Source organism: Giraffa tippelskirchi, chromosome 1, assembly GCF_054371585.1.
Source record: "Giraffa tippelskirchi isolate mGirTip1 chromosome 1, T2T-mGirTip1v1.2.pri, whole genome shotgun sequence".
In the NCBI taxonomy this organism is placed as follows: domain Eukaryota; kingdom Metazoa; phylum Chordata; class Mammalia; order Artiodactyla; family Giraffidae; genus Giraffa; species Giraffa tippelskirchi.
This window is the reverse complement of record NC_137275.1, coordinates 2,308,543-2,332,416: the sequence shown is the minus strand read 5'-3', so window position 1 is coordinate 2,332,416 and position 23,874 is coordinate 2,308,543. Positions and strand designations below refer to the sequence as shown.

The 23,874-nt window shown below is 55.7% G+C and overlaps 1 protein-coding gene across 11 annotated transcripts in view; it reads right to left on the bottom strand.

Annotated features, from left to right (window-relative positions):
• The window catches only part of RGS12 (regulator of G protein signaling 12), a 116,852-nt gene that overhangs the window by 54,090 nt on the left and 38,888 nt on the right, over positions 1–23,874 (bottom strand). For 9 of the 11 annotated variants that reach the window (XR_014079635.1, XR_014079638.1, XM_081580418.1 and 6 more), the window contains one exon: positions 2,611–2,632. Coding sequence is in view for 7 of the 11 variants with exons in the window: in XM_081580418.1 (XP_081436544.1) it covers positions 2,611–2,632 (22 nt within the window). In the remaining 4 variants the exon portion in view is untranslated. Of the gene's footprint in view, positions 1–2,610; positions 2,633–13,089; positions 13,228–23,874 lie in introns of those variants that run through there. The other 2 variants (XM_081580464.1, XM_081580473.1) reach the window with 1 other exon arrangement.

Here is a 23,874-nt window from a genome sequence, read left to right as displayed (position 1 = left end):
CAACGCTGGGGGCGGCAGTGTGAATACATGTTTGGATGATTTGCCACAAGGCAGATCTTTGCATTTTTAAACCTCTCTCAACTGCTAGAATGTTCTTCCTGCTCTTAAGGCAGAATCTGCCTCCTTGACTCAGCCCAGGCCCTGGTTTGCCCTCCACAGAGACTGACCTCTAACCCTCCTTACAGGGTAGTCTCGGGCTTTGGGCCCTCTCCTCCTGAGAAAGGGAAGACACACTTCAGGTTGACAAAGACTGCAAACACAGCATTGTCCAACCTCCTTAAAATAACGCCACAAAACTAACTATACGGCAAGGACACACTCAGTAAAAATACAACGTGTGCCATGAGTCCAACAGGCAAGTCCCATGATCTCACCGACAGGGTTAACTGAACACAAAATATCAAATGCTGCCTTATTAGTCACCCACACTGGATGGGATGACTAGGTGGGGACCATTCCAGCCTGAGAGAAGGCCACTCCCCAAAGCCAGGTCCTGAGTCAGTGCAGGACACGTTTCCCACGGCAGCTGTGTGCTCCTGAAGCTCCAGGCCCCAGAGCCGGAATCTCCTGCTCGGCACGAACGTGTGATGTCTCTGTGTGGAGACATGTTCCAAGCTCCCGCCTGGATCCTCTCACCAGCCCCCGAGCACACGGGGAAAGGCGACCCCAAGAAGCAGGTGTAAGGAAGTGGAGGGTCCAGGGCAGGGGCTGGGACGGTCGGGTGAGAGGGGGAGACCCCAGAGCCTGACCCCCAGCCTCTTAACTTGGTGTCTATGGGACCCTCTTTCTGCCCAGCTGCTTTTACCTGTAAAGATGGCAGAATATATTTAATAATACATACCTCCTAGGACTAACATGCAAACTAAATGAAATCACTTTTTCTCCTATTTATGATAAGAAAAGAAACTAAATATGGAAAATAATAAAAGTGGGAAAAAACTCATCAGTACACATATACTTATCACCTGCACCCTGAAACTGAAGGCGTGCTCATGAATCAGCGACCTTGCCCCGCCCTGCTCTCCACAGAGGGGCTCACGAAGTGGAGGCCGCCCCGAGTGGCACAGGGCCTGGGGTGGGGAGAGAAGGACAGCGGGGAGGGCAGCCCCTTCAGGGCGGGGGGCCACTGCCACCAGCCGGGACCCCACTTCCTTACAGAGGACACGGGGCTGTGAGTCTGGGGCTTCCACACTGGGTAAGTGTAGCTTTCCAAAAATTGTAAAATGCAGTATAAAATAAAACTCTATGGGATTCCTGCGTCTACTGCAGATAGAAGAAAATTTAACACATGAATAAAGCTTAATATGTATGAGTAAATTGAACATATTAAATAAACTTCTCAAACGAATGAATTTTCTGCAGCAATGAAAGCCTTCCACCAGGAGAGCTAACTGAGCACACGGGAGAAAGGCTCACATGAACAGAATCTGTGGGAACCACGCACTCTTACCCGGATTTGGTGACAGGTGCTACTTCCTTTCATTAAGGAAGTTCTCCCCACTCCTAGCTTAAGGTGATTAAATGACAAGACTATCATTGTACATGAGACAGGTGAACATAATTCCTTTTACTAGAAAAATATATCTGCGGACACAAACTTTAGGACCCATCTGGTCTCAGCTTCAGGTGTCAGCGCGTTTCTTGTACTTCCCGCGGCTGGAAGGACCCCGATGGACAGAGGGTGACCGGTGGCTCTGGGTCCACCCGCCCTCCACCCACCAGCCTCCCTTTCTAAGGCCCGCGACTGAAGTCAGTAGCTGTTGGACAAGCGAAACCAAAGACTCTTCAGCTCACAATAAAGAGGGTAACCCTGAGCCCAGGACTCCCCAGCTCTGGCAGTCCTTGGCCCCACAGTTACAATATAAATGAAAATGATACATTTTGACAAACTGTAAGATTCAACTCTCAATAGACAGAATAGAGTCCTTAAAAACACGTAAAAAGAAACAGACCTGTGAGCATAAGGACTTTGACGAGTGTTGGAAGGAACAAGGAACATTCGGGAGAAACCCTCCAAGTCAGTCTAGAGAGTTTTTTAAAACTCACTGAGCCAAAGGGATAAGGGTTACATCAGAGGAATAATTTAAGTGAAACAGGAAGTCTCTGGCCACCTCCTTTCAGGTCAGTCCTAGTAAAAGAATCCCCTGAACAGAATCACTTGAAGGCAGAAAGAAAGCTTTTTCCTCTTTGTCCCACAGGTTCCAATCATCTACTAAACTTTTCCTAAGAAATGGAAAATCAGCAACGGAGCGTCTCGCCGAACTTCCATAATCGCTCCAATGCGGCAAGTGCTGTAAAGCCTCACTTACTGGTCTGGTCTACAAGCTGTTCTGCTGCGCAGGAGGCAAGTCTTTACTTGCCCCCACAGGAATATGTGGGGACAAGCTGAGACGCTGTCACGACAGCGCGTCCTCAATAGACTTCTTTCCAAACACAGTCGTGGGCCCAGGGGTGACGCCCCCCTCAACGGGGCCCGGTGAACCAACCCCCACCCTGCAGAGGTGGAAACGCCGAGAAGACAACGTTAGAGTGAGTCAACAGCAAATACACTCCACGTTTGAAAACATCGTTAAAAATAATAAAAAAGAGACATTAGAAATTGTGACTTACCACCATCGGACACAGTTGCGGACTGAAAGAAAAGAGAGAGAGACATGAGTTAATTGGGCCTCATGACCGGTCAGAAGACAGCACATCCATGTGAGGAGCAAAGCCAGCCTCTGGCTGAGCCCGTTCTGGGAGCAGGTGCCCAGGCACAGCCGCCTCCCGGGGCGGGGCCCTCCACTTCCTGGGTGAGCCCCGCCCCGCCCCCGGGCCAGGACGCGGCCGGGTGACCGACCGTCCCCTTCCTCCCTGGAGAACAGATCCCGGCATGCCTGACACCGCAGGCTTCGTAACTGCCTCGGAGCAGCCTTAGAGGTCGGGCTGACCAGCCTGGGCTTGAGTCTGCTGGGCACACCTGAGTCCAGGAGGCAGGCCTGCCCTCCGTCCATCCAGGGCGAGGCGCGGCCCGGGGCACATGGCAGCCCTGCTCCGCGCTCTCACCCCAGGGCCACCCGGGGGTAGATCCGCCCCCGTGGTGGTGGCAGAAGGGGGCCAGCCTGCAGCCAGCCCGGACCTCTGGCCCAGCCACCCTGGGCAGGCAGGTGGGGACAAGCCAGGCCTGGAGGGAGGAGGTGGCAGAGGGAGGCCCTGGGACAACAGCCAGGGTCCCGAGAGCTCCAAGCAATTGAGCAATTCTCTGAGGGGGACGGCTGAGCAAGTCCTCCTGAGGATGCAGTTTTCAGGCTGTGATCTAGGGAGGGTCCCTGGGGTCATGGAGGGAGGGGCTCCAGAGAAGTCAGGAGAGGGGAAGGGGCCTGGGGAGGCAGCACAGACACCAGGGAACCTTCCCGCGGGAAGGGAGTGGGTTCAGCACCTCTGTGCCGAGTCCTGGTCACAGCCTAGGTATAGCCCGGCGGGCCGGAGGCAGGCAGGGCCCCATGGCAGCCTCACGGGGCCCGTAGGCCTTGGGGCAGCCAGCACCCCTGGCATCTCGGCCCCCGAGTCATGCCCTGAGAAGAAGCCCACTATAGAAGCCCCGGGCTTCGCACGCCTTCCTCTCTGCAGAGCGAGGGGAGACCAGAGAGCAGGGTGTGGAGAATGATAGGGAGCCCCTTCCCAGGTCCCGGGCCTCCCCAGTCAGCGGGGGTCACGTCTCAAGACCCCCAAGGCCAAGAGCAAACAGGTGGGGAGGAGGTGCCAGACCACTGCTCCCAGGGACAGCCCCCACCCAGGGCAAAAGCGGTGTTTATGGCCCGAACTGTGAACAGAGCCGCCGTGCCAACTGCGCGCCCGACGCTCTGTCTGGCCTCCCCGTCCCCAGTGCCAGCGCCCCCGCACCTGGGAGACGAGGGAGGGCCCTCCCCTCCCGGGGCTCACCCCTGCCCAGCCCGGTGAGCCGCCTCCTCCCCCAGGGCGCTGTCCTCTAGGGTCCTGTCCTAGGATCGGGCTCGTCACAGCTTCACACCATCTGGAGTCCTGGGTCACAAACACTCTGCTACTGCATCCGCATACCTTATCAACATATTTTTCAATAGTAAAAGCACAGGCTATGGCGGATCCAGCTTTTAAACCTTCACCTTGCCAGGCAGGCAGCAAAGAGCAGACCCCAGGGAGCCAGCCGTCCCTGCAGAGGAAGGAGAAGCGGGGGCCCCCTCCCCAGGGCGGATGAGGGCTCACGGACGCTGTCGTCCTGCCTGTGCCCACCACAAGTCACCTACGATCCTGGGAAAATTAAATAGTATCAAAGGCAAATCACTCCCTGAGATCATGAGAGAAAACGCTGCAAGGCCATACACAAAAGCAGAAATACTATCAATAATAACTTCTGAAAAACAAGGCAGAAAATGCAAAATGCACCAATGTGAAGGACGTGGTTCACTCCATGTATGGCCACAACTAAAACTGAAGTCTCAGGCCTTAGCAGACAGGACAAAATGCGCTAAAAAACCTCTACACACATCCCCCAAACGCACTGAAACTCAAGATCCCAGAGAGAGGAGTGTCCCTGAAGCCAAGAAGGCTGCCCATGGGGAGGCTGGGCCAGCTGGGCAGCAAGGACAGGGCCAGCAGGGTGGGCTCGCAGCTGCAGAGGCTCCAGCGGGGGGGCCTCTGGTGCAGGGTAAGCAGATCCAGGTAAAGGTCCCCCAATGAGCTTTTAGAGCAGCTTTCGATTTACAGAAACACTGTGAAGCAAGCACAGAAACAAACCAGCTTTCTAACAGCACTGCTCCAAAGGGAGCAAGGGACCCTGAGGGAGGAGCAGGAGGGGAACGGAGGGCCGCAGGGCCCAGGGCTGCGTGTCCCTCACTTGGATGCTCCCGGGGTGAAGAGCCCCAGCTCCACAGCCGCAAACACAAACCGTCTGGGAAGAAGCGGCCTGGCGAGGCCCACAGGCGTTCCAAGAGCCCAAGCCCACCCAGATATGAGCTCAAAAGTCCCCCGAGCCCACGGGAAACCCCCACAAGGAAGAACCAGCACAAACAGCAAGGAACAGGATCCCAGATACTGCAAAGGTTTAATGCAGATGTCAAATGACGATGAAATTGTGAAGACACAAAGGTTTCAATAAAAAAGGGAGAAGCAGGGTGGTAGATTTAAAAATAACTCTATAGGATGACTGACAATGAAATCTACAGTTGTTGAAACTGCAGAGAGGTGCTCTGTAGAGGGGTTAACAGAGGCCGGAGACTGAAGAGCAAGTCTGGAAACTGAAAGACAGACCTGAAAGAAACGCCCCTGACAGCAGCGCAGAGGAGGCTGGGAGGAGCAGCCCGGCCGGGGGAAGCTGTTCTGCGGACGCTCCCAGCGCCCTCAAGCCAGCCCCCACCCCGCCCTGGACTCCTCCAGGACGCCCACCAGGAAGAGGCATCCTGGTCCAAGTCCCAGTTGCTCAGCATTTTCCAGGAGGGACTCACAGTCTGTAAGCCACAGCCTCAGATGACGTACTTCCTTCCCTTTCTGCACGTTGGGCAGCTGTGCCTAGAGGACTTCCCAAGCTCTTGGCACCTGAGGAGTCACAGCTGGTGGCCCTTGTGTGTGTGTGGTGTGTGTGTGTGTGGTGTGTGTGTGTGGTGTGTGTGTGGAGGGGTATGGCATGCGGTGTGTGTGTGTGATGTGTGTATGGTGTGTGGTGTGTGTGTGTGGTGTGTGGAGGGGTGTGGTATGTGGTGTGTGTGTGTGGTGTGTGTCTGTGTGCATGTGGTGTGTGTGCATACAGTGTGTGTGTGATGTATGGTGTGTGTGTGGTGTGTGCGGTGTGTGTCTGTGGTGTGTGTGTGTGATGTATGATGTGTGTGGTGTGTGTGCGTGTGTGTGGTGTGTGAGTGTGTGTGGTGTGTGTGTGTCATGTATGGTGTGTGTATGGTGTGTGTGGTGTGTGTGTGTGGTGTGTGTCGGTGTGGTGTGTGTGTGTGTGATGTATGGTATGTGTGTGGTGTGTGTCGGTGTGTGTGTGTGTGATGTATGGTGTGTGTGTGGTATGTGTGGTGTGTGTGTGTGGTGTGTGTGTGTGATGTATGGTGTGTGTGTGTGGTGTGTGTGTGGTGTGTGTGTGTGGTGTGTGTGTGTGATGTATGGTGTGTGTGTAGTGTGTGTGGTGTGTGAGTGTGTGTCGTGTGTGTGTGGTGTGTGTGTGATGTATGGTGTGTGTGGTGTGTGTGTGTGTGGTGTGTGAATGTGTGTGGTGTGTGTGGTGTGTGTGTGTCATATATGGTGTGTGTGTGGTGTGTGTGGTGTGTGTGTGGTGTGTGTCGGTGTGGTGTGTGTGTGTGATGTATGGTATGCGTGTGGTGTGTGTGGTGTGTGTCGGTGTGTGTGTGTGGTGTGTGTGTGGTGTGTGTGTGGTGTGTGTGTGTGATGTATGGTGTGTGTGTAGTATGTGTGGTGTGTGAGTGTGTGTCGTGTGTGTGTGGTGTGTGTGGTGTGTGTGTGTGATGTATGGTGTGTGTGGTGTGTGTGTGTGGTGTGTGAATGTGTGTGGTGTGTGTGTGGTGTGTGTGTCATATATGGTGTGTGTGTGGTGTGTGTGGTGTGTGTGTGGTGTGTGAGTGTGTGGTGTGTGTGTGGTGTGTGTGGTGTGTGTCGGTGTGGTGTGTGTGTGATGTATGGTGTGTGTGTGGTGTGTGTGGTGTGTGTCTGTGGTGTGTGTGTGTGTGATGTATGGTGTGTGTGGTGTGTGTGTGTGGTGTGTGTGTGTGGTGTGTGAGTGTGTGTCGTGTGTGTGTGGTGTGTGTCGGTGTGGTGTGTGTGTGTGATGTATGGTTTGTGTGTGGTGTGTTTATGGTGTATGGTGTGTGTGCGGTATGTGTGTGTGTGTGTGTGTGTGTATGTGTGTGTGGTGTGTCTGTCTGTGCACTGAGGGCCCCCTAGCAGGGCTGACATCCCTGCCCACGCTGGCCTCTGCCCAGGGCCCCTGAGGGAGGCAGGCTCCCCCTGAGGAAGGGGTGGCTCCTGACAGGACCCCCGGAAGCCCTCCCTCGCCGTCTCCCCCGTCTGCTCACCACTTGTCAACCTGGCCACTGTTTCCGTCCCTGTCAGACGTGAACCTGGCCGTGAGAGCAGGGAGACACCTGTGTCATCCCCTGGATGGAAAACCACATGCTCCCCCAGGTCCCCACGCTCCTGGAGAAGCAGGTGACGGCTTCCGGCCAGGCCACCTACGGTCCAGCATCGGCTCTGTCTACAAGCACACACCCAGAAAGGGGGGCCGGGGCACCTCTGCACTGACCCTGACGCCCGGAAGGGCCCCTGGGTCCCTCTTGAGAAGGACACAGAAGCAGGCCACGGAGCGCGCACAGGGCTTCATCACACACACACCGGAGATGAGGCTGAAAGGGGTGACACGGGGCCGCACAGTGACAGGCGCTGTCGCAGGGGGCAGGTGGCCAGCACTCCACGTAGTGGCGGACGCAGAGGTGCAGGCAGGCAACTTGCCGCAACATCTGGGGGAACGCAGCGATCCCCCAAATCGTTCCTATTGGCCTTGGACTGACGTGCTCAATTCTGACCAAGTCATCCTTTTTAAGCCTAGCTTGCAACGCTTCAGCACTTCTGAAGTGAGGCACCCCAAAGCTTCTTGGCATTCTTAAACACTTTCACAAATTAAAACTTGACAAGCCTAACTGCGTTCCGACAGCCAGCAGAGTCCGTATTAACGACGGGTTTTCACGAGCCCGTCCCTCTGCGCCCTTCCCACACCCCCATGTTGGCAGGGCCACTCGTACAACAAGCGCAGCCACAAAAAAGGAAAAAAAGCCGCTAGCCAGAAGGTCCGAGACAGGGAGCGTTTTTCTGTGCTTACGATTCAGACACAAACCATAACTAAACAGCTCTAAAAAGGTCTACTGCTCCCCAAGCCTGAGTTTACACTAATATAAATACATTTGTTTTTAAAAACTTTAAAGTATTTTAGATAAGTAATTGAAGTTGAAACAATTTCTATTCCTCAGGTCAGCCCAACAGTTCAGTGCCAACTGATTGGGATTTATTCCCAGCAGGAAATTCATCTGGACCACACACACACATGCGTGGATATTTTATTCTGAATTAACGTTTTGAAAGTTGATTTCCATGACGAATGCTGATTCTGATTTATCAAGGCTGATTCTGTCAGTAACATTGGACAATAGCAGTTATTAGAATATATCATTTCATAATTACTTAGTATATAGGAATACAAAGTTGTTTACATTTTCAATTTTGAACCAATGAAAAAATTTCCTACCTTGGGCGTAAGAAATATTAAACAACTGTCTCTGACTCTTAAATAAGAGACAAAGGTCTGCAATTTGCCCAGTGGTATCAAACATTTTGAGAAAAAGAAAAGAAATTCAAATAATCCCAACGGAAAAAAATCTTAAGAATTCAACAATCCAATCTGCACCTAATTTGTATTCATTTCGCCTTTTAAAGGCTCATCTAAGTTTTAAGGCGACTCCCTGCTGGACAGAGAGCAACAGAGAGCATGGCAGGGGTGGGGGGACAGGGAAGACCCCAGGGGTGGACACAGGGCCACTGAACAAGGAGGCCACTCTGCTGGTCCCACTCAGGTGCCCGCCTGCCCTCCGCACCTGGAGCACAGGGGTCTTCACACTCGGCTACGACCCTCTAAGGAGCTGTCAAATCAATTCAGTGGGTCGTAAGCAGCATTTGCGGCAAAAATGGGATAAGATGGAAGAGAACAACATGAACGGCTCACGTGCAGGCCAAGAAGAGGCACTTAGGTTCAAACCCTGACTGCACCACAGAGGGTCCCAGTGATCCAGAGGCCGGGGCGACAACAGAACCATGGCATTACGGGTGTGTTCAGCGCTGCCCAGCGACAGACGGAGCAGCCGGACACAGGGCGTCGCGGGGACAGGCAGGGAGGCCTGCAGTCAGGAGAGGCAGGGGCCCAGCTCAGAACGGACTCCGAGCCTCTCCTCTGCGTGTGTGTCCCGAAGAGTCCTTCAAGCCCCAATAAAATCAAGAGAAACTGAAAACCCACAGTCACAGCATTTTCCTAAGGATTTAACAGCTAGTATTTCTGCCCTGCCCTTGGAAAAGCCCCAGATCACTCATTACAAAACCTTTAAAAGTCCAGAGTCACACGGACGAGGTGGCATGCGGGTGCCACGTGAACACTGCGGGCTGGGGGCAGCATCCGACTTTACACGAGGACCCTCTGGCCTTCCTGCAACATGAAGACAGAGACCTTCCACACTGGCCGGCCTGGCTGCAGCAAGACCCGCGCCCCCACTGCGTGGACAGGGCAGGTGTCAGAGGGCAGACAGAGGGCACGTGCCCACAGACAGCTGGACTCCCACAAGTCAAGTCAGCATGCACACTGGCCCGGCAGGTGAGCTGGCCATAGGCGTAGCCTCGGACGGACCCGCTCACCAGGAGCACCTTCTGCATCAACAGCCGCTGACTGCGACCAGAGCCCAGGCCCCCTGGCAGCTGAACTCGAAGCCCAGTTTCACCACACCACACGCTTTCTCATGAAAGAAGGCCGAGACCCAGTCACTGGGCGGGGGGATGGCCCTGGGTCCGGGGCGCAGGAAGTGGGGGGATTGCTGGGACAACTTCTCCTTGTTCAACCAAGCCCAGGCTCCTCCAGACACGGGGCGCCCAGTACTGCAAACCTGCTGCCCAGGCGCTCCTGCCAGGGCTAGAAACCAATCCAGCAAGTTAAGGCCCCACCATCCCGGGGGGGGGGTGCAGGTGCCCCAAAGTGCATGGCTCGGAATTAGGGGCTCCAGGGCCCCAGGCAGGAGAGCAGGCAGGCGAGGAGTGTGAGGTCAGATGGACTCAGAGGGTTTCCAAAGGTCGAGCCCAGGGGCCCGCTGACCTCTGGGCTCCGGGGTCGGACCTGAGGCAGGAGCGGGGGGCATGTCCTCATCTCTGGGTCTGCAGAGGCGGGTGGGAAGCGCGGCCTCTGGGTGGCAGCAGGGACGCTCCTGCCAGAGGTGAGCCTGGGCTCCACGTCTGCCCGACGAGAACCACTGTGGGCTGGAAGGGAGAAAGGAGCCGCCTGTGGGCACGCGAGGAGACCAGGGGGACGACAGCGCGGTCTCCACGAGAAGGACGCGGGGAAGCCCAGCTCAGGGTGACCGGCCTCCGAGAAAGAAAAGGGAAGATGTGGAGAAAGAGGAAGACCACAGCCTCCCTCCGCCTTCCTCTTACGGGGACGACAAGGACCAGAGCCTTAAAAGGTAAGAGAGGCGTCTGTGCAGCCGACAGACCAAGGGGCAAAGCGGCTGGTCCAGACGAACGCCTCTCCCCCGGCAGCTCTGGGGTGAAGAGGCCTGGGGCGGGTGGGCCCGAGCCGCTGGGGTGCCCTGCACGAGGGGCTGACCGCTGGAGCGGCCCCCGGACCCGCAGCCCCCGGATCCGCAGCCCTGGCTCTCTGCTCAGCGCCACCCGAGAAGGGCCCCGGGCCACCTGGAAGAAACGCCTGGCCTGTTCCTCATGATGCAGCCTTCTCATTCCACGTCCCACCCAGAGCCCAGCGCACAGACGTAAAGCTGGCCAGGGAAAGGGCCACACACACTCATCACGTCCGACCCTCACACAGACCGCCTGAGTGACAAGCCCGCCACCGCACAACCTGGCACAACTGTCTTCACGCCCAGGACCCCCAGGACTGACTGACCTTCCAGCCGAGCCCGGCCACCCAAGCGGGCACCCCAGGGGCTCGGATGCCTTCACCCGGTGGGCACGGAGGATGCTGACTGCGGGCCTGGCCCAGGGAGAGCAGAGCGGGGTCTGGGGCCAAGACCTCGAGTGGGGGGCCTGCCCCCGTACCCCAGCGGGCAGTGCCAAACCTGCCAGCAGCGGTGGTGACCCAGGGTCCCTGAACACGACAGCCCTGCACGGTGCGGGCTCAGGTCCCCAAACAGCTCAGGCCGGGCGAGTTCTGTCCCCGCCTCCTGGACGGCAGCCTGGCCACAGCGCTGATGGCCACGGCCCCACCCCAGCAAGCTGGTCAGACACGGAGGGGGGCTGCAAGGGGTCCACGGAGAAAGCCCACCTAAGCTCTCTTTCTTCCTGCAACAAATCCTCCTGACCCGAGGCTGGACCAGCACATCCCCACGTGCAGCGGTTGAAACACAGTGGATGGCTTGGGACTGGCAAATGGGCGGGTCCTACAGTCCAAAGTCTGCTCCGCTGCACCTCACGCCTCCAGACGGGGACAGGGACACCGACAGGCCGATGGCAGCGACAGCCTCGGGTCACAGCCCGAGGGCATCTCAAGTGGTTCAGGGAGACGCCTCCCCTCAAGGCCCACGGGTCCTCCTCTCCAAGGTGAAAGACGCTTCCGAGACGCAGTCCTCACACTCACGGCTTTCCCTGAGCACGTCCACTGTGGACAGGGCCCCAGAGCGCCCGAGACACCCCCGCTGTGACGACGGACAGTCTGAGGCTCAGAGCTGCCAAGGGCGGGGGCCCTGCCACACGGCCACCGCAGACCACTGCCCTTCACCTCGAGACTTCTCTCTCGAGGCCTGAGCTGGAGGCCACAGCACTTTCTGCCCCCTGCCCCAGGGCAGAGCCAGCCAGACCCTCAGGACTGCTCCCACCCCACCACCTTCCTGCAGTTTTCTGTTGCTTAAAACAGGACCACACCAACCAGACTCATTTACACCCTCCATAAACAACTTATTTGCTGGGTTGAACATTTGCAAAATTTCAAAATGAATCCAAATCATTTATGCAGGCAAATAAAAGGCAGATTTCTAGTGATTTTTTTTTTTCACTCAAAATAAAAATAAAAAAAAAGCTTTTCTAAAACTTGCCTCTATATACTATGGAAACAGAAATGCAGCCTACATGTAACACAAATTAGTAACTGGTTAACCGGTAGGTGTACTGGACATGGTATTTCCGAAGTGCACGTTCCAGAGACACAGGAGTGGGCAAACAGGAGCCCAGCACTGCTCCTGCGGAGACAGCCAGAGGCAGCGTGCAGCAGGTGCCCCCGTGAACATCAAGGCGGCTCCCCACCCTCTCGAGGGAGCTTTATTAGCACAGGGAGTCTCCAAAATACACATGAAGTATTTTTAAAATCCATTAAAACCTGCCCTTCCTTCATAGGCATAACTCTTGACCTGTCCAGCAGACCTATTTCTATTTCCTATTTGAAAAGCCAATGCAGTCATTTTCCTAAACCCAGCATCCCAACCAGTCACCTCTGAGTGAGCAGTTTCTCCTGCTCTTCTCTACACAAGGTTCTAATTAGATGTCAGGAGATCATGCTAAGGTGAAACAACTGTCAGGAAAAGGATGAATTTAAACCGGTCTCCAGGAACTACGGACAATCGTCTGTAAATAACTGAAATGTAGTTTTGCCTTTACATCAACACAACACAGCCAGAGAGGAAGATAAAATGTATTATTCCTACTCTCAAAGCTTTTAAAAACATTTTATAGTAAGTTTACGTTTATAAGCTCAGATACTAATCCATCAGTAAATAGGCTTGCCAGTAATTTCCTGCGCATGTATATGAAGCAGAACCAGCTTATCCCATTTTCAAATATTACATACACAACCAAGTCACTTGGCTGTACACCTGAAACTAACTCATTGCAAATCAACTTTTTAGAAAAAGAAAACTATACTTTAACTCTTAAAAAAGAAAAAAAATCTTAGACATAAAACAGCAATTTAAAAAGTAAAAGACGATTGTAATACAGTTACGTTGTTGAAATTTAAATTCACTCATCTTCCAAATCTGTTCCAGTCACTATGGTGAGGACGATGGACCACCGATGCTCCCTGTAAGGCTGACTCGGAGTGCGGCCACTGTCCCCCCGAGAGGTTGGGGGGACCTGGCGTGAGGGCCTCCCAACCCAGCCTCACTCGGGGGGTGGGTCTGTGGTCCCAGGGCCGGGCTTCTACCTCCATGGGACACACTTCAACCTCCAGGATGCAGACACAAGAAAGACATTTTCAGAGTTTACACTTCAAAGCCACCATTCACTAACAGGCTGAAAATAAAGCTGTAACCGAGATGCCAGCCTTCCTCAACAACTCTATAAGCGACAAAAACATCTGCAGCAGCCTACCTGCTGGCTGTTTAAAACGTGGGTCTCCTCCGGCAACCCTTTCTCCGAATTCATCCTGAGACCGGAGGACTTCCTACCCACTCCAGGCACGCAGCTCTGAAACACAGCACTCAGCCCCGCCGCACGCCTGTGCACGTCAGAAAGTTTAAAGGCATTTCAGATGAAGTTCCATCCGCTCCCCCCGTCACCCATGGCAACAGGACACTGCAGGAAGCTGCGGTCTGCCCGGGATTCAGGCTCTATCTCAATTGTCTCGCACAAAGAAAAAAAAAAGCCGTTTACATAAATCACGCCGTGAGATCATTTTTAAAGTATTTCCTCTCCCAAATCAGAAGAATAAAACTTCAGCTGATAGGGGCGATTTCCCAGTCAGCACAGCAGCTGAGAGAATTTGTTTTCCAGCCGCGTGGTGCAGGGTGCAGCCTTAATTACAGCCGCCGACGGGTCTATTATGGGCGCCACGTGCACGCGTGCGCGGGCCCAGCCGGAGAACGGCGGCTCCCGAGACCTGTCCCCCGGCCCGGCCCCTGCTCCACCTTCGGCTCCGTCTGCTCTCAACACCCCGCACGGCCTCAAAGGGAGGGAGCCGTGGCAGGTCCTGCTGTAACTTAAAAGGGAAGCAGGAAGAAAAAGGGCCTTGTGTCCAGGAGCGAGGGAACCCTGCAGAGCACCTGCTCGTCTCTGGACGTGCGGGCGCCCGGGGCCTCATCCAAGGGGCTCCTGGGGGCACCCTGCCCAGGGCTGCGGGTGGGGAGGGCGGCCTGGGGCTCCACCTTGCTCTGCTTTGCAGGGAGAAAGGCGCAGGCGGCCAGCGGGAGTGTCCGGTGCACAGACTCCACGACGCCGGCCGTGTTTATTGCAGAAGCGCAGGGCGCGGCCCGGACGGCAGCTCGCAGACAACAGGCAGCTGCGGCCCAGCCTCCTCGGACCCGTTCTCACACGATAAACACACGGAAGCGGGAGTGGGGAGCGAGCCAAGGCTGCCACTGCTGCCACGGCCACCCGCTCGCCTCAGGGAGCACGGGAGGGCAGCTGGAAGCGGGGAGGGCGCTGGGGGCTGTGAGGGGCAGCGAGGAGGGGGGAGGGACCAGGGCACCTGGGGGGCAGGGAGGGTAGGGGCTGCCCCGCCCCCAGAAGGGCCCAGGACACAAGGTCCGCGGGTGCCTGCCGGCCTGGAGGGGCCTCAGAGCCCTCTCCTGGGCAGGGCCTGGTCTTTAAGAAAAGGGAAGGTGACCTCCGCCGCAGACCGGAGGGTTAACCCTCCGGTCTGCGGCGGAGGTCACCTTCACGCCCTTGGTGGCAGGGCTGAGACAAGGAGCGGGACACGGTGATCTCCTTTGCACTCCCCGGCCTCCCCTTCCAGCACGCACACACCCACCCACACACGTGCACAGGCACACGTGCAGAGGAAACCCACGGGAGGGTTCTGGGGGTGACCCTGGGGTTTTCACAGGTATCAGCCGAGCCCCTGACTCCGTGACCCTGACTGTCCTCCTCGCTGACTTCTGAGAGCCCTGCACTAATTCACAGGATTTGCGGGGAGGCGGTGATCCCTCGCCAAAGCAGAGGACAGCAGTCTGCAAAGGCCCCCAAACAGGGCCTGGCTACGACCACCAGGGACAAAGAGACTACGGGACAGGCCCCGCCCATGGGCACAACCTCCTGGGACAGGCCCCGCCCACAGGCACACCCTCCTGGGAGGGCGGGAAACCCTGCGTCCAGGAGCTCAGCCGCCCAGGTCCCCACTTGGTCTGTATTTTCACTGCCTTGCACAGACGTCCCTGTGAGCCTGCACAAGAAGCAGGGCACCACTTCACGCGTCTTATTATCACCTTCAGCCCAAAAGGCGGCCCAGCCCTGCCAGGTCCACGTGGAGCTGTGCCCTCCATGTTCGTCTGTCTCTCTGGGGCACTCTCTGTCTCCCCTTTAGCTGTCAGTCTGCCCCTCCTCTGCTGTCCACAGGGCAAAGAGAGGAAGAGAAGAGGTGAGAATCGGGCCACAACCCCCCTGTGCCAGGTGGCACCCGGGTGGCACAGCCTGGCGGGCCTCCTAGAGCTCCTGAAGCGAGGGACCAGCCATTCTGAGCACCCACCCCACCCACCACCGCAGCCTGGTGGGGTCGACCCATCACTGGGCGGGGGTGGGCTCAGAGACGGGCGAGAATCCAGCACAGCCCCTAACAAGCCTGGCGCGTGCCCGAGGCGTGGAGCTGTCCGGCTCAGCTAAGAGGACGGCCCCCCCTGCCCCCCGAAGTGGGCTCAGGCCAACCACACCGCTGGTGCCACCAGCGAGCACAAGTAGTTGGAAAGCACCTGGGTCTGTGGGTTCCGCTGGCCCAGAAGCGGACGGCAGCACCTGAGGGCTAGAAGGACCCCGAGGCCTCTATTCCCCAGGGCTGCGCCTGCCTCAGAGGCCCTCTGCGGTGGCTAAACCATCAGCAGTTCGGGGAGGCTGAACGGATAGATGAGAGGGAGGGGAGGGCGTCCAGCGGGAACAGGACAGCCAGGCACAGCCAGGGCCCTCGCGAGCTGTGTCCCAGGCCAGGGGCTGCAGGCAGGGGTCTCGGGGCCAAAGAGCTCCTCTGTTCAGGGTCCAGCGCACCACCTGCCTCCTCACCACCTGACTCCCCATGAGTCAGCAGCCCCCACCCCATGCCAGTCCTGGATGGGGGGGTGGACAACCTCAGAGAGGCCCCTGGCTCCTGCCCATCCCGGAGGAGGTGGGCCCCTAACCCGCACCAGGAGGAGGAGGCCAGCAGGTCAGACCACCCACCCTCGGGGATGCCCAAGACTTCCCGAGGAAGAGGCGAGGCGTCCACAGTGACCATAGTGACCATCAGGGGAGGTGCCTGGGAAACCAGCCTCACCTGCCCCCAGCTCCTCCCCACAGGCCTCCTGCAGCCGCCTGGTCTCAGCTGTGACCCCGCGGGCAGGACTCCTGAGTCTGAGGTGAGACATCTGACCATTTGCCATCCACTGGCCCAAGCCCCCCATTCCCCAAGCCCTCCCCTCGCCTGGACCACCGCATGGCCCCAAAGGTAATCCTAAGGGCCCCTTCCTGCCCCTACATCCCTCCTGTCTACTCTTGGCAAAGCAACCCGAGGGACCCCTTCTAACCCGACTGCCGCCCCTCGCGTCCACTCATCCGGCCGGGAAGCCAGTCCTCCAGGGCAGAGTTGGCAGCAGTTGCGCGCGGGGCTCTCCACACCCCATGGGTGTTCCATAAACAGTTCCTGAAGGAGGAGCCAAGGCACTGAGAGACCCCAGCCTGTGCCCCTGAGTCAACAGGATCTCAGCGAGAGGTAAGATAGTTTCCTACGTAAAGAATTTAAAGCGTACACTAGCGCGGACAGACCAAAATAAGCAAAAATCTAAGTTAAATTTCCCTAGAAAGAGCCAAGCATCAAAAGTAAGAAATAGGTGAAAAGAGCTTGTTTGGAAATGTCTGGGGAGATTTCACCCCAGACCATGTGAACTCTGTAAGTTGCCCAGAGTGCCCCAGAGGTGAGCCCGGGGCTGGAAGGTTGAACCTCACTCTCAGTGTCAGGGCTGAGGTCCAGGTCGGGGTCCCCTGCCTTTGCTTTGGGGGGTCAGCCCCGCAGAGCTCACGTGAAGCAACTCACTCGACCTCAACACTGGCATCAGAGGGACCTCGGAGAGCCACCCGCCTCCCAAAGTGCCCCCGCCCCGCTCCCCAGCGGAGAGTCCGGACAGGCTCCCAGGGAGGGAAACGCATGGCCTCAGCGCCCCCTGCTGTCCAGACTGGGCACTGCCTGTCCTGCCAACAGCCCCTGGACCCACTCACAGGCGGCCCTCGGCGGAGGGAGCAGGCGTGGAGACTCCTGCCCACGGTCAGCAGAGGCCCGCCCGGCTCCACACACAGCACGGCCCCAGTGGGGTGGGAGGGCCGGCTCCTGGCAGCTGGGCTCGAGCGCTGCCCCCCCAGGCCTGCGCTGCTCAGCTCGGACCCCCCACACCCGGACCCCCCTTCAAAGCCCTGGGCACCTTGAAGATGTCGCACAGACACTAGGACCTCCTTCTGAGGCCGGCTGGGGGCAGGCCTCTGCTGACCCAGTCTCCTGCCCCACCTCTCGGGTCCCTGTCTCTCGGTGACCGCTAGCCACGGTCAGGACCACAACACACAGAAACTCACCTGTCGCTTCCACATCTCCTGTCTCAGGAGCCCCCCAGGGAGGACCCCCCACCCCCGCACCCCCACCTGTCAGCAGCACCTCTCCCCTCCCGGGCCCTGCCCTCCTGCACACCCCTGAGGCTCGGGGGCTACACTGCCCGCTCAGCACTCACAGGCCCGGAGGACACACGATCATGCACGTGGCACTCCCGGGAAGCTGTCCGTTCAGAACAGAGCACAAGCAGAGACAGAGTGAAGCCCATGCGGCCTCGCAGGTCACAGAGAAAAGCATCACGGGTCCCCGCTTCTCTCTACGGTTCTGCACTGGACATGCCACCCCGGGCCACGGGTACACGGACGGAGCGTGCAGAGCGTTCTCCAGCGCCCACCCGCCCCGTGACACCTGCACGTCCATCCCGAGCTGGCCGGGGCGTCAGCTCAGTCACGCTGCAGGGGCGAGGCGGCCTGTGACGACGCTGCCTTGAGTTGCTGCCTGTCTCCTGATCCATATGCTGTCGTCCCAGACGGGAGGGACATCTGTGTCTTCGGTGTCACTGCGAACAGCCAACACTCCCACCTACTAAGCAAGAGTCCAGCTGCTTCACATCCACACCAACATTTGCACTGTCCACTGGTCTTTCCACGTCGGACACTCTGCGGTGTGGACCTCGCAGGCTGCCATTTGCTTCCCTGATGACTTCGTGGTTGGATCCACCAGAGCTGGGTTTGCCACTGGGCGTCATCTCTCATCAAAGCCCTGTCTGCATCTCTTGCTGGCTTTGCTTTGCTTGCTGGGCGTCTTGGGGACACGGGGCCTCCGAGGGTCGCCGCACTCACATACCCCCGTGCACCCGAGGGATGGGGTGCTGGGATGAAGGTAGGTTCAGAGCATTCGCTGGGTCAGAGTCCATCTCGGCATTTACAGTCTGTGTTCAGCCTAGAAAGTCTTTCCCTCCCCAGCACAACGAAGATGAGCATCTACTTGATCCTTCACTAACTCTCGATGCAAGTGATGAAAGTGAGAGAGGAGAGTGGAAAAAGTTGGCTTAAAGCTCAATGTTCAGAAAACTAATACCATGACATCTGGTCCCATCACTTCATGGCAAATAGATGGGGAAACAGTGGAAACAGTGGCTGACTTTATTTTCGGGGGCTCCAAAATCACTGCAGATGGTGATTGCAGCCATGAAATTAAAAAGATGTTTACTCCTTGGAAGGAAAGTTATGACCAACCTAGACAGCATATTAAAAAGCAGAGACATTACTTTGTCAACAAAGGTCCATCTAGTCAAGGCTATGGTTTTTCCAGTAGTCCTGTATGGATGTGAGAGTTGGACTGTAAAGAAAGCTGAGTGCCAAAGAATTGATGCTTTTGAACTGTGGTGTTGGAGAAGACTCTTGAGAGTCCCTTGGACTGCAAGGAGATCCAACAGTCCATCCTAAGGGAGATCAGTCCTGGGTGTTCACTGGAAGGACTGATGTTGAAGCTGAAACTCCAATACTTTGGCCACCTGATGCGAAGAGCTGACTCATTGGAAAAGACCCTGATGCTGGGAAAGATTGAGGGCGGGAGGAGAAGGGGACGACAGAGGATGAGATGGCTGGATGGCATCACCGACTTGATGGACATGGGTTTGGGAAGACTCAGGGAGTTGGTGATGGACAGGGAGGCCTGGTGTGCTGCGGTTCATGGGGTCGCAAAGAGTCAGACACGACTGAGTGACTGAACTGAACTGAACTCTCGCTTTGCCCTTCCCAGGAAGATTTCTGACACAGCTGGGTTAACTCTGTCTGCACAGCACGGGGGAGAATCCAGTTTCTCTTTCCTTCTCTCCAGCACCACTGAAAAGACCACGCCGTCCCGGCTCTGCACACAGCCGGCGTGCCCAACGGCGCGGGTCTCTTGCTTGCTCTCCCTCCTGCTGCACTGTCTGTCTCTCCGTGTACTGACACTTACACAGGCTTCCACTGCTTTAAGTTCGTAAGTTTTGGAGGCTGAGAGAGGACGTCTTCCTACCTCATTCCTCTTCAAGAATGTCTTGGCTACTACACTTGACCGCCTGCATTTCAACAAACTTTTTAGAATTATCTTCTTCAGCTCAACAGAATTACCTGTTGGGATTCTGATTAAAATTACATCCAATCTATACATCATCTTCTAACTGTATCTACAGCTGACTTTTTAGTTTTTCCGTTAGCTGAGGCTCCTCTTTTAGGTTAGGGTCTTCTTTGCTGCCCGTGGGCTTTCTCTGCTTGCAGTGCACGGGCTTCCCACCGCGGGGGCTTCTCGTGTCGCCGAGCGCAGGCTCCAGACTGCACGGGCACCAGTACTGGTGGTGCACGGGCTTAGCTGCCCTGTGGCATGGTCCTTGTCCTGCCACAAGGGATGGAACCCACGTCCCCTGCATTGGCAGGTGGATTCTTACCCACTGGTCCACCACGGAAGTCCCCACACAGCTGATTTTTGTATATTGACCGTATATCCAGCAATCTTCCTAAATCACTCATTAATTTTAAGAATGAACCCATAGATTGTTTCAGATTTTCCACGTTACAATCTCATCATGCGAGAATGATAACATAGTCATTTTCCTTTGCAAGTTTTTAAACCTCAGTTGTTCTACACTAACCAGGACTTGTAGAAAACATTTAAGCAGAAATGGTAGTGACAGATATCTTTCCTCATTCCTGATCTCAAAGGGAAAGCTTAAGTCTGAAGCATGCTATAGGTTTTTTTTTTAATACCCTTATCAAATTAACGAAGTTCCCTTTTAATCCCTATTTTGTTAAGTTTTTTTTTCTTAACCATGAACAGATATTGAATTTTGCCAAACGTCTTTCCTGCTTCTGTTAAAATGATACATGATTTTTCTACTTTACTCTGTTAATGCGGTAAATTACATGACTGATTTGCAAATGTTAAAAACACTGTGTCCTTAGAACAATCATGAACAGCTGGACCAGGTGCCATGTGTGTTGAGGCCCCACCTCTCTCAGCAGTGAGCCACCCTGCGACTCTCCTTTCCTCCGAAGCGTCTGTCAGGTTTGGGTCCGCACCTTCGGAGGCCTCACACAACGAGCTGGGAAGCAGCACCTCTCGGCCGGTTCTTCTGTTGGTATGTTTGCTAGCTTTCTGTTTCATTCAGTTCTGCTTTGACTTTCATCACTGTCCCGCTCCTGCTGCCTTTGCATCTGTGTTACAGCTGTCTTCCTGAGCTCTTGACATGACTTCCCGCTTGTCCTCATTTCTAATACATGCACTGAAGAGCTACGAATGTCCCTCTAAGCACACATTTAGCTGCGTCCCACAGGCTTACATGTATCTTCCTTGTCATTCAAAATATGCTCTAATTTCCAAACTGATTCTTCTCTAAACTCTGGGCCTCGTGACGTGTGTGAGCCGCCTTCCCTTTGTTGCTGGTTTCCGCCACACCTGTCTGTGGCTGAGGACAGGCTCCGAGTGAAGAGACGTCCGCATCTGCCGAGACCTGTCTTACGGCCCAGTGCACGGTCAGCTTCACTGCACATTCCCGTGGGAAGGACGCATGTGCTGGGTGCCTCACACGCACCGGTCCCGTGGGTCATGCTGGTCAGACCCCCACTTACTGAGCGGGGGGTAAAAACCTGCCCTGAGTACAGGCCAGTCCAGTCCTGCTCCTACTTCTGTGGGTTTCTGCTGCAGACGCGTGGGGACCGTGTAACTGAATGCACGTGAGATTGACCACGGCAGCTCCCTGCAGCCCCGCGGTGAGGCCGGCTCCCTGTCTGTCTAAGGGGTGCGCTGCCGGGAGACGGCTTGGAGATCCCTACAGCTCCACCACCACCCTTATGGTCAGTACCGCAGGCGTCTCTCTTCCGTCCTTCCACTCACATTTGTCTCCGAGGTGTTAGAGGTGCCCCTCGTTTTAAACAGCACGACCAGACTTCTGATGCTACCCCACAGTCTCCTCTCTGGCTGAGAGATGTGACCCCGTTACCGGGGACCCCGCAGCAGCGCGGCTGGACCGAAGCCCCACACAGAGGCTGCCTATGTGCCCCCTGCTCTCTGCCCTTTGTCTCCTTTCCTCCTGGCTCACCTTCTTTCAAATTTAGTATTTTTCATTATTCCATTTTTTCCTTCTATTAACATAAAGTGCATTCATTACTTTACTGTCTTACATTACTCTGGAGATTACGTGCATCCTTACCTTATAAAAATCAAATTCTGATCGCCCCGCATCCTCTTCCTAGTGGAGCGGGCACCCAGAAACACCTGACCTGCATTCAGCCCTCCCAGCGCTCAGCCTGCAGTGCTGTAATTTCATGTATTTTCAAACCAAACACAGCTATTCTTGCTTTACACAGTCACCACTCGTTTGGACTGACCTACACTTTCACCGTTTTGTCTTCTGAGCAGTCCTTCCCGGGTCATCCTCCTCGCCCCTGCGTTTAGACAGCCCTCTGTCTGCCTCTCCCAGCAGGCCCAGCCCAAGGCAGTGGAGTCCTCAGGGCCCGGGAAGTGGACTTGGACCTGGCCTTGTGCGGAGGAGCCGCCGCGGCCAATGCAGAGGCCCTGTGGGGCTTCTAACAGGCCCAGGGTGCTTAGGACCCAGAGGCAAGAGGCGAAAGCCAGTGCCCCTGGGGAGGAGCCAAACAAGGCTGGCAGGCCGGAATGGCCCCGAGGCTGCCCGATTCACGTGCCCCTGCCAAAGGGTGTGGGGCAGAGGTAAGGACAGACAGACAGGCTTCCTTAGAAACAGCCTGTCCAACGTCGAGTGTTAAAGCTATTTGTGTTTCTACACTTTGAAGTCTTCAGGCAAAAAGGCGCCAAGATTCAGTCCCCTGTCTGTAAGGCACCACTGGGACAAAAGGAAGAGCTTCAAAAGTGGGGGAAGACAGCGAGCTCTGCGCCCCGGGTCCTAAACTGAGAACCCTCTCCCTGCACCTGGGTTCTCGCCTGTGAGCTGGGGACAGTGAGAGGGCAGGGGCGGGGTGTGCGGCCGGCCCTGGGTCAGCCAGGCGGACACGGGCCGGCCCCTGGATGCTCGCACGAACGGGAGTGAGCACTGACCACAGGGCCCACGGGGCACATCCGGAAGCAGACCCTGCCCTCCAGCGGGCTCCTGGTCCCCGGGGCTCAGGCCCCTGCAGAGACCCTTCTCCCAGGATGATGCAGAGAGGGCGGCTGGCCAAACCCCTGAAGGGAGAATGCAGGCTCAGTGGGGACCCCCTTCTCAGGACCCCACAGCCCCGAGGGCCTGCCCTGGGGCCTGTCCCGGCCTCACGGAGCCGCCCCGCAGCCGCTCCTGTTCCCACCGCCCAGTACCAAGTGCCGACCAGCTTGCAGCACCCCCTGCCGCCCCCGAAGACCTCCAGAATCAGTCCCTCTTCTCATCTGGACAACAAGGTGATGTCCAGGCCCTTTCCAGCTCTAACAGCCAAAGATTCCAGCTTCTGCATCAGAATACAAATTACCTTTCTGTTTTAAGCAAAAAGAAACCCCACAGACAATTTATTCCAGATAACTACTATTGCGTTTGTAAGAAATTATCTTGCGGTCTATTTTTAAAACGTCACTGAGCTCAGACAGCTGCATGCTCACCTTCATAACGTCACTGCTGCATTGGTCAGAGACGGGAGCAGCCCCAGGGGCCATCAGCAGAAGGATGCATAAACACAAAGTGTCCGTCCACCCAGTGGAACGTTATTCAGTCTCAAAAAGGAAACACACTCTGACACCTGCTGCATGGATGGTGAGCTGTGAAGACGCTATGCCAAGTGAGATAAGCCAGACACCAAAGTCAACTCCTGGAGCCGGAAAGCAGGCGGGGTGGGTGCCAGGGGCAGGAGGAACGGGGACTGAGTGAGTCATGGATACGTTCAAAACGATGTGAGTGCGTACTGCCTTGAACCGGACACTTAAAACGGTAAATTCAATGTTCTATTCTACCACAATTAAAATACACACACACACACACACGTACACACACCCTAAACAAAGGGAAACCAAGGTAGAAAAAAGTCACAAAGATATTTTCAAAACATTTATCTGACAAAGGATGTGTCCCCAAAATGCAAAGAACTACTACAAAATCAAATTTTAAAATAATAAAATAAATAAAATAATTTAAAAACTAGAAGGACATGAATAGGTTACTAATTGAAAAAAGGGAAAACTCATATAGCCAAAGAGCCCATGATGGAATGAATGCTCAGCCTCACTCACAGTCAGTGAAATGCAAATTAAACTGAGCTGGTATTTTATTGACACAGGCGTTTTATTGACAGATTTCAGTTCGACAGTCCCAAGCGTCGGTGAGTGGGGGACACGTCCCGCTGGTGAGCAGACCCTGGGTGGGCTCGGCCACGCCCGTCACAGCCGCCTGGTGCCCAGAACGGCCCTCAGGGTCCCGGGAGTGCACACGGACCCCTCCGCCTGCCGTCCACTGACGGCCTGTTCAGAGAAGACTGCCCTGACCTTGATGGAGTGCCAGGCAGCGGCAGAGTGGAATAAAAATCGTTCATGATGGAATGTCGCATAACAAATAAACTAAACTAAAACTACAAGGCAAAGCTTGAAAGCATGATACCGTGTTTTAAAACCGGCAGAATAAGATATGTAGTAGAATTACATCTGTGTAAAATTTTTAAACACACAAAATGAACCAGTTAAAG